This window comes from Amyelois transitella, chromosome 28 (genome assembly GCF_032362555.1).
Source record: "Amyelois transitella isolate CPQ chromosome 28, ilAmyTran1.1, whole genome shotgun sequence".
Lineage (NCBI taxonomy): Eukaryota > Metazoa > Arthropoda > Insecta > Lepidoptera > Pyralidae > Amyelois > Amyelois transitella.
In genome coordinates this window covers 5466282-5477500 of record NC_083531.1, presented here as the reverse complement: position 1 = coordinate 5477500, position 11219 = coordinate 5466282, and the positions used below count along the sequence as shown (strand labels likewise).

Here is an 11219-nt window from a genome sequence, read left to right as displayed (position 1 = left end):
TGTTTTTTTCACATTTTCCATTATTTCTTCGCTCCTAATAGTTGCAGCGTGATGTTTTTTATAGCCTAAAGCCTTCCTCGATAAATGGTCTATTCAACACAAAAAAAAAAAAATTCAATTCGAACCAGTTGTTCCTGAGATAAGCGCTTTCAAACAAACAAACTCTTCAACTTTATAATAATTATTAGTATACATATATATGTATTTATTATTTATTAAAACAAAAATTTATAATTATTTTTCTTCAAAATGTTTCGTTACAGCAACAATAAAACTCACAGAGGCCACATGAGGAATCACCACAGCGGTGACCGGCCGAAGTGTGAGCAGTGCGGGAAGACCTTCGTCAACAAAGACTCCTTGGCTGAACATCAACAGTGAGTCTTCCACTTTCAGCTTTAGTCCAGGTCTCAGCCTCACCGCTCTGGAGAGGAGCCCGGGGTGCGCTTTTGACCGTGGATACATATATCCTACTACTATTATAAAGGCGAAAGTTTGTATGGATGTTTGTTACTCTTTCACGCAAAAACTACTGAACCGATTACCATGAAATTTGGTATGTAGGTAGCTGAAGACCCAGAATAACACATAGGCTACTTTTTATCCCAGAGTTCCCGCGGGATTGATAGGGTTTCCATGCGGACGAAGTCGCGGGCGGCCTCTAGTACATACATAATTATGGTCACGTCTATATCCCTTGCGTCTTATTTTATAACTAGCGACCCGCCCCGGCTTCGCACGGGTGCAAAATTCGGAAAAATTATACATAAAAACCTTCCTCTTGAATCACTCTACCTGTTACAAAAAACCGCATCAAAATCCGTTGCGTAATTTTAAAGATTTAAGCATACAGACAAACAGACTAAAATAGCGACTTTGTTTTATACTATGTAGTGATAAATACTTAGATAGATAGGTGTAGTCTCTGCCTACCACTCCGGGTAAAAAGGCGTGATTTAATGTATGTATGTATTCGATCTACATACATACATACATATGGTCACGTCTATATCCCTTGCGGGGTAGACAGAGACGACAGTCTTGAAAAGACTGATAGGCCACGTTCAGCTGTTTGGCTAAATTATAGAATTGAGATTCAAATAGTGACAGGTTACTAGCCCATCGCCTAGAAAAGAATCCCAAGTTTGTAAGCCTATCCCTTAGTCACCTTTTACGACATCAATGGGAAAGAGATGGTGTGTGGTCCTATTATTTTTTGTATTGGTGCTGGGAACCACACGGCACCCTGGATAGTGTGGTTAAAAGCACTTTATACTACAACCGCCACCGAAGGGAAGATCTTCCGCCAGCTGGTGTGACGCCTGGGGAACCGCGCGACACACGATGTCGTGTCGGAGGTTGTATATTGCATATGTACAACCTCCGACACGACATCGTGTGGTGTGTCGCCTAGATACAAGTACATATACACACCTAAATACAAACATACATACACACATACATACATACACACATTCATACATACACACATACATACATCCATACACACATACATACATACACACACACATACATACATACACACACACATACATACATACATACACACACACACATACATACATACATACACACACACATACATACATACACACATACATACATACATACACACACACATACATACATACACACACACATACATACACAAACATACACACATACAAACATTCTATCTATTCCATCCCCCCCCCCCCCCCCCACAGGATCCACGAAGGCATCAAGAACTACGAGTGCTCCGCGTGCGGCGCGCGGTTCAGGACGAGGACGCAGATGAAGCATCATCAGGTCAAGCACTCCGACGCCAAGGATTACTACTGCGTCGAGTGCGACGTCAGGTGAGACATTACCGGTACAGGTCTACCGCTTTTATAAGTCACATCAAATCAAATCAAATCTCTTTATTGCGGAAACACAGGTAGAAAAGATGATACAAAACAGTTCGTGTCACTGTGATCTGTCTTCACAAGACGTACAATAATTCAGTCAGATAATTTTTTTCATTTTGAATTTAAATCATTCAATAATAAATTAAAAATCAAAATTTCGCCTTAATTTATACTTACTTAAAAATAATATATATTTAGCAATAATGTCATCAATTAATATTTAATAAAAATAAAATATAATAATTATGTCACAATATCTTTTAAAAAGTCATTGACGCTATAATAGCACTTATCAGTTAGTAATAATTTTATTTCCTTTTTAAATGTTACTATGTCCAATTTTTTTAGATAATCCGGTAATTTGTTAAAAATAATAGGAGCCATACCAATCACACTCTTGCCAAGCATAGCAGTCTTATGACCTCCAGTTGCCAGTTTTAGTTGATATTGGGATCTCAAATCACATCACGTCACATCGGCATTGTTCGGCGGCGCAGAATAGTGCAACCGACCGCCGAATCTGGCCGAATGAAAACGTCAGTGAAATAGCGAACTTATTGCTACTGACATAGGATTTTAAATCACAAAACAGCAGGAGTCGTGTATCTCGCTCATTGCCGACTGCCGCGCTCCTGCGAACTCCAGACATGGCGCGTACGCAATTAGCCAATAGCGAACGGTTTTGATTGATATTGACATGACAAAAATTGATTTCTGCGCAGGCACATCGGTGTAACTTATTAAAGTGGTAGTACTGTACATGCGGGGTAGACAGTGCCGACATTCTCGTGGAAAGAATGATAGGCCACGTTCAGCTGTTGTTGTTGGCTCTCTGTCTGTCTGTCTACCCCGCATGGGATATAGACGTGATACGTAATACGTACATGTGATCACGTCTATATGCGTTGCGGGGTAGACAGAGCCGACAGTCTTGAAAAGAATGATAGGCCACGTTCAGATGTTTAGCTTAATCCATACTAATGATATAAATAAACATTTTATTTTATTAAAGAAATATAAATACATACATTCGACGGCATCTGTGGCGCAGCGGTAGTGCGCTTGTCTGTGACACCGGAGGTCCCGGGTTCGAATCCCGGTCAGGGCATGATGAGAAAAGTTTTTCTGATTGGCCTGGGTCTTGGATGTTTATCTATATAAGTATTTATTATGAAATATAGTATCGTTGAGTTAGTATCTCGTAACACAAGTCTCGAACTTACTTCGAGGCTAACTCAATCTGTGTCATTTGTCCCGTATATATTTATTTATTTATTCATATCCAATACGGGGTAGACAGAGCCGACAGTCTTCAAAAGAATGATAGGCCACGTTCAGCTGTTTGGCTTAATGATAGAATCGAGATTAAATAGTGACAGGTTGCTAGCCCGTCGCCTAAAAGACAAATCACAAGTTTATAATATGCCTATTCCTTAGTCGCTACTTACAACATCCAAGAGAACGGAATGGAGTAGGCATATTCTATTTTTTTTATTGGTGCTGATAACCACACTGCTCTTGTATGTATGTATGTATGTATCAATTAATTTCAGATTCAAATCTGCGCACAATTTGAGACAACATCTACAGAAGAGTCTGAAACACAAAGACAAACAGTCACTCAAGTGAGTATTTATTTAAACGTAGATCCGGCAAACGTTGTTTTGCCATATAAATAATTTTTAAGTAATTTATATATTTATAAATTATTCATCCTTGAGGGCTTCAATGATGCCCGAAATAACTATTCCACGTTGACGAAGTCGCGGGCACAGCTAGTTATGTAATAAAAGGTTAAAGATTCGGTTATATATATATATATATATATACTAGTGACCCGCCCCGTCTTCGCATGGGTGCAATGCTGATGGTGAAAAGTAAATGCCAAAAAAAAGGGAAAATGAAATGTAAGCGGAAAAAAAATTGATAATTAACGACATCACATTAGAAACCTCAAAAATATCAGTATTTCTCCACTATTTAATGGATTTTATCCTACTACTATTATAAAGGCGAAAGTTTGTATGGATGTTTGTTACTCTTTCACGCAAAAACTACTGAACCGATTACCATGAAATTTGGTATGTAGGTAGCTGAAGACCCAGAATAACACATAGGCTACTTTTTATCCCAGAGTTCCCGCGGGATTGATAGGGTTTCCATGCGGACGAAGTCGCGGGCGGCCTCTAGTTATACATATAAACCATCCTCTTGAATCACCCTACCTATTGAAAAAAAAACCGCATCAAAATCCTGTGCGTAGTTTTAAAGATTTAAGCATACATAGGGACAGTGAAAGCGACTTCGTTTTATACTATGTCATGATATATATCGTCTCTACACATTTGAAGATACGCCTGCACCCGCTGCGACAAGCGCTTCGAGAGCGAGCGGGCGCTGCGCCAGCACGCGCTGGTGCAGCACGAGGGCGTGCGCGCGCACCGCTGCGCCGTGTGCCCCGCCGCGCTCGCCTCCAGGAGCTCGCTCGGTCGGCTTGTTTGTTCGTTACTTTAAATCATACATACATACATACTAACATACATTAATACACGCATACATACTTATTGCATACATTAATACACGCATACACACTTATTGCATACATTAATACACGCATACATACTTATTACATACATTAATACACGCATACATACTTATTACATACATTAATGCACGCATACAGACTTATTGCATACATTAAATAATAAATAAATAAATAAATAAATATATACGGGACAAATTACACTGATTGAGTTAGCCTCGAAGTAAGTTCGAAACTTGTGTTACGAGATACCAACTCAACGATACTATATTTTATAATAAATACTTATATAGATAAACATCCAAGACCCAGGACAATCAGAAAAAGTTCTTTTCTCATCATGCCTTGACCGGGATTCGAACCCGGGACCTCCGGTGTCACAGACAAGCGTACTACCGCTGAACCACAGAGGCCGTCAAATACACACATATATACTTATTACATACATTAATACACGCATACAGACTTATTGAATACATTAATACACGCATTCATCCTTATTACATACATTAATACACGCATACATACTTATTACATGCATTAATACACACATATATACTTATTACATACATTAATACACGCATACAGACTTATTGCATACATTAATACACGCATACGTACTTATTGCATACATTAATACACGCATACGTACTTATTACATACATTAATACACGCATACAGACTTATTGCATACATTAATACACGCATAAATACTTATTGCATACATTAATACACGCATATATACTTATTACATACATTAATACACACATACTTACAAACATATTACCGACCTGTCACTATTTGAATCCCAATTCTATCATTAAGCAGCTGAACGTGATATACCAGTCTTTTCAAGACCGTAGGCTCTGGCTACAGTCTTTCAAGACGTGATTATATGTATGCAAATGAAACATTTGGTATTTTTTTCATTATCTTTTCTCTCTCTGTGCCGTGTGGTTCCCGGCACCAATACAAAAAAGAATAGGACCGCTCCATCTCTTTCCCATGGATGTCGTAAAAGGCGACTAAGGGATAGGCTTACAAACTTGGGATTCTTTTTTAGGCGATGGGCTAGTAACCTGTCACTATTTGAATCTCAATTCTATCATTAAGCCAAATAGCTGAACGTGGCCATTCAGTCTTTTCAAGACTGTTGGCTCTGTCTACCCCGCAAGGGATATAGACGTGATTTTATGTACTATGTATGATAGAGTTTAAAATGAATAAATAATGTATAATTGGGTTCGAATCCCGGCCGGGGCATGATGAGAAAAGAACTTTTTCTGATTGGCCTGGGTCTTGGATGTTTATCTATATAAGTATTTATTATAAAATATAGTATCGTTGAGTTGGTATCTCGTAACACAAGTCTCGAACTTACTTCGAGGCTAACTCGATCTGTGTAATTTGTCCCGTATATATTTATTTATATTTATATTTATATAATTTCAGCTAAACACACATTAGCCGTGCACGCGGGCCGGCGACCTCCGCCGCGGCACATTTGCGACACCTGCGGGAAGGCGTTCCGGGTATGTCGCGTTACATACACACACACATACAATACACATATATATACCCGAAACCGCCGGGCTTGCATGAAGACAGTTATGAATGTGGATGAAGCGAAGCAAGTGTGCAGAGATCGTGGCAAGTGGAAAGAGGTAGTCTCTGCCTACCCCTCCGGGTAAAAAGGCGTGATTTGATGTATATGTATGTATTCTACTCTATCTGTTTCATATAGAAATTTATGTAATAAAACACATTCGAGATTCAGTAGCATGATGACGCCATCACAAACTGTTTTATTCTATACATACATACAATGACGTCTATATCCCTTGCGGGGTAGACAGAGCCAACAGTCTTGTAGAGACTGATAGGCCACGTTCAGCTATTTGGCTTTAAGATAGAATTGAGATTCAAATAGTGACACAGCAAAGAAGCAAAGCAAAGAAATAATCGAAAAGGTGTAAAAAAAATCTCTCTTGACAATGACATTGACAATCGTAGACAATTAATATCTGCTTGTGCGCAGGGCAAGAGCGTGCTGGAGAACCACGCGCGCACGCACACGGGCGAGAAGCCGTTCGCGTGCGGCGTGTGCGCGCGCCGCTTCGCGCAGCGCACCGCCCTGCGCACGCACCTCAACCTCGTGCACCTCAAGCTGCCCAGGCAGGCCAAGGTAAGTGTATACATATATATATATACAATACCTCCGATTGAATGTTCAACAAATGTGTTATTCGTGTTTAATCCATGTCTCTATAGGTCCAACTCGCGATTAATCCAAGTCTCTATAGGTCCAACTTGAGATTAATCCAAGTCTCTATAGGTCCAACTCGCGATTAATCCAAGTCTCTATAGATCCAAGTCGTGATTAATCCAAGTCTCTATGGGTCCAAGTCGTGATTAATCCTAGTCTCTATAGGTCCAACTTGCGATTAATCCAAGTCTCTATAGGTCCAAGTCGTGAGTAATCCAAGTCGCTATAGGTCCAACTTGCGATTAATCCAAGTCTCTATAGGTCCAAGTCGTGAGTAATCCAAGTCGCTATAGGTCCAACTTGCGATTAATCCAAGTCTCTATAGGTCCAAGTCGTGAGTAATCCAAGTCGCTATAGGTCCAACTTGCGATTAATCCAAGTCTCTATAGGTCCAAGTCGTGAGTAATCCAAGTCGCTATAGGTCCAACTTGCGATTAATCCAAGTCTCTATAGGTCCAAGTCGTGAGTAATCCAAGTCGCTATAGGTCCAACTTGCGATTAATCCAAGTCTCTATAGGTCCAAGTCGTGAGTAATCCAAGTCGCTATAGGTCCAACTTGCGATTAATCCAAGTTTCTATAGGTCCAACTCGCGATTAATCCAAGTCTCTATAGGTCCAACTTGAGATTAATCCAAGTCTCTATAGGTCCAACTCGCGATTAATCCAAGTCTCTATAGATCCAAGTCGTGATTAATCCAAGTCTCTATGGGTCCAAGTCGTGATTAATCCTAGTCTCTATAGGTCCAACTTGCGATTAATCCAAGTCTCTATAGGTCCAAGTCGTGAGTAATCCAAGTCGCTATAGGTCCAACTTGCGATTAATCCAAGTCTCTATAGGTCCAAGTCGTGAGTAATCCAAGTCGCTATAGGTCCAACTTGCGATTAATCCAAGTCTCTATAGGTCCAAGTCGTGAGTAATCCAAGTCGCTATAGGTCCAACTTGCGATTAATCCAAGTCTCTATAGGTCCAAGTCGTGAGTAATCCAAGTCGCTATAGGTCCAACTTGCGATTAATCCAAGTCTCTATAGGTCCAAGTCGTGAGTAATCCAAGTCGCTATAGGTCCAACTTGCGATTAATCCAAGTTTCTATAGGTCCAACTCGCGATTAATCCAAATCGCTATAAAATCTTCCCTTTTTCGAATCCGAACTGTTGATTTGTCTATTTACGACAATAAATTAAAATCTTTACACATATATCTACAAATACAGGTGTGTAGGCTTACAAAGTTGGGATTCTTTTTTAGGCGATGGGCTAGCAACCTGTCACTATTTGAAGCTCAATTCTATCATTAAGCCAAATAGCTGAACGTGGCCAATCAGTCTTTTCAAGACTGTTGGCTCTGTCTACCCCGCAAGGGATATAGACGTGACCATATGTATGTTATGTATGTATGTATGTGTAGTCAACCTTCTTGGTATACGCCATAGCAACGGTTGCCATGATGTTGTTTATTGGAGATATGTCAAAAATATTTTTTATTGTTAGATGTTCTTAATTTTATGTTGAATAATATAGTGATTTCCAACTGATCATTTCTCTCCTTCTTTCTTCTGTAGGAATAAATAACTTTAATTATGTTAGTATACTTATAACTATGTTAGTAGGCATTTATTATTATTACTATACTATTCGAATCTCAATTCTATCATTAAGCCAAAAAGCTGAAGGCGGCCATTCAGTCTTTTCCACACTGTTGGCTCTGTCTACCCCGCAAGGGATATAGACGTGACCATATGTATGTATGTAGGCATAAACAAAAATAATTATACTTTCTACAGGTGAAACCGCCTCCCGAGCCCATCCCCCAGCCGAAACTGGATGCTGTGGTCAAAGAAGATCAGGCGATGTTCGATGCGTGGGCGCGGCCGCAGGTGCCTTGCGACGTGTACTTCACCGTTACCGCCGGACCTTGAATACTTACGGTCACGTCTATATCCCTTGCGGGGTGGACAGAGACGACAGTCTTGAAGAGACTGATACATACATACATAAAATCACGCCTCTTTCCCGGAGGGGTAGGCAGAGACTACCTCTTTCCACTTGCCACGATCCCTGCATACTTCCTTTGCTTCATCCACATTCATAACTCTCTTCATGCAAGCTCGGCGGTTTCGGGTACTTTTGACCTGACCCTTTACCAGGACGTCCTTAATTTGATCAAGATACGTTCGTCTAGGTCTTCCCACCCCGACTTTTCCCTCCACACTCTCCTTGTATATCTGCTTAGTCAACCTGCTTTCATTCATCCTCTCCACATGACCGAACCATCTCAACATACCCTTTTCTATTCCTGTAACTACATCTTCTTTCACATCACAACATTCCCTTATCACGCTGTTCCTTATCCTGTCACTCAATTTCACACCCAACATACTCCTTAACGCTCTCATTTCCACTGCATTTATTCTGCTATTCTGCTAAGAGACTGATAGTGGCCTATAAGTCTTTACAAGAAAGAGGCGTGATTTTATGTCTTATGTATGAACTAGAGGCCGCCCGCGACTTCGTCCGCATGGAAACCCTATCAATCCCGCGGGAACTCTGGGATAAAAAGTAGCCTATGTGTTATTCTGGGTCTTCAGCTACCTACATACCAAATTTCATGGTAATCGGTTCAGTAGTTTTTGCGTGAAAGAGTAACAAACATCCATACAAACTTTCGCCTTTATAATAGTAGTAGGATATAATACAATTTATTAACATATACGAACTTACCTCGAGGCTAATTCAATCTGTGTAATTTGTCCCATATATATTTATTTATTTACATACATACAATCGCGTCTATATCCCTTGCGGGGTAGACAAGACAGAGACGACAGTCTTGATAAGACTGATAGGCCACGTTCAGCTGTTTGGCTTAATGATGGAATTGAGATTCAAATAGTGACAGGTTGCTAGCCTGTCGTCTAAAAGAAGAATCCCAAGTTTGTAAGCCCATCCCTTAGTCGCCTTTAACGACGTCAGTGGGAAAGTGATGGAGTGGTCCTATTCTTTTTTGTATTGGTGCCGGGAACCACACGGCACGTCATCATCTATACTAATATTATAAAGCTGAAGAGTTTGTTTGAACGCGCTTATCTCAGGAACTGCTGGTTCAAATTGAAATTTTTGTTTTGAATAGACTTTTTACCGAGGAAGGCTTTTTGGGCTTAATCACATCACGCTCCAACTATAAGGAGCGAAGAAATAATGGAAAAGGTGAAAAAAACGGGGAAAATTATTCATCCTTGAGGGCTTCAATGATTCCACGCGGATGAAGTCGCGGGCACAGCTAGTGTGTTAATAAAAGTTGTTTTACCAAAATTTTTCAGATAAATAAAGTGTTCATTTTGGATTAAGATATTAAGTTTAATGACGTGAGGTTTTTTTTTTATATAAAAATCGTTTGACGTGTGGAATAATTGGCGCGAAAAAAGTATTTGTGACTTGTGATACTTAATGTTTTCATGCCGTAATGCTAATGGCAGAATATGCTTGGCGACTTCCAGGTGCGTGCAGATTTTATAAAAATGCTGTTTAACACGTTCACATTATCTGAAATTGTTTTGTAACTTTGCAATAACTACTATGTTATAGAATAGAATAGATTTATTTTCAAAATTGGACACTTGTTATCACTTATTGAGGTTTCATGACATAAATCTAATTATAACTATTGCCGCTTCCAAAGCACACGTGTAGAAAAAGCGGCGGAACAAACTACACTGCAGATATAGATCTCTTGAATCTTAATTCGTGGCCGAATGCACATTGTCTACATTAAAATACATGAATGAATGTAGAACTAATATAATATAATATTTAATGTCCACATTATTGAAATATTGTTAAATAACATGTTATTTATACGTACGCACCTTTACATCGTTTAAACTATGTTAAGACCTTATCTGAACCCATATTTCATTAAAAAAATATATTCATTCAACGAATATATCTATGAAGACCATGGTCCGTATGGCAAAGTTAAGATTCACAAGACTTAATTACGCGTAGTATACATAGATGAAAGTGTCTCGATATGTTTCATGCTATATTATTCTTCCTGGCGTTAGGCCCGAGAGGAGCCCAGGGTGCGCCTTTTGTTCCTGTGTAGCGTAGGTATTTATATATAGGTTATAAATAAGTAAGAAAGGGTGTGAACATTTGCAGTGACAGTTTTAATAATGGCTGTTCGCTCCAAAAGCTTATAATTGCTAGTTACTTCCAAGTTTTTTTACCATATAATAGAAATTTAAAAAGATACCAAGAGAAAGGATAAGTTTTTTTTGGAAAAGATAAGGAAATCAAGGATTTGTAATGTTACGCATTATGTACAGTCGACTGCAGTGAAACACGACCTCATTTGTATACAAAACAAAAATAAAGCGTATTTTTGTGACAGTGTGAAAAATAAATGTACAATAAAATATTTTTCGTATGAATATGTTTTTTTTTTCGATCTTTTCTAGCTCTTGGAGAGTTTTTGCCTCGGCTACAACCTTACTTCTGGAGA

At 39.3% G+C, this 11219-nt stretch overlaps 1 protein-coding gene across 1 annotated transcript in view; it reads left to right on the top strand.

Moving 5' to 3' along the window:
* LOC106142747 (zinc finger protein 79) overlaps nt 1-11120 on the top strand; it is a 23249-nt gene extending 12129 nt beyond the window's left edge. Inside the window, exons 10-16 of the mRNA XM_060952225.1 lie at nt 264-377; nt 1728-1859; nt 3464-3535; nt 4262-4398; nt 5905-5984; nt 6491-6637; nt 8500-11120. Coding sequence (XP_060808208.1) covers nt 264-377; nt 1728-1859; nt 3464-3535; nt 4262-4398; nt 5905-5984; nt 6491-6637; nt 8500-8634 — 817 coding nt within the window. The 3' untranslated portion in view covers nt 8635-11120. The remainder of the gene's footprint in view (nt 1-263; nt 378-1727; nt 1860-3463; nt 3536-4261; nt 4399-5904; nt 5985-6490; nt 6638-8499) is intronic.
* The last annotated feature ends 99 nt before the right edge of the window (nt 11121-11219 follow it).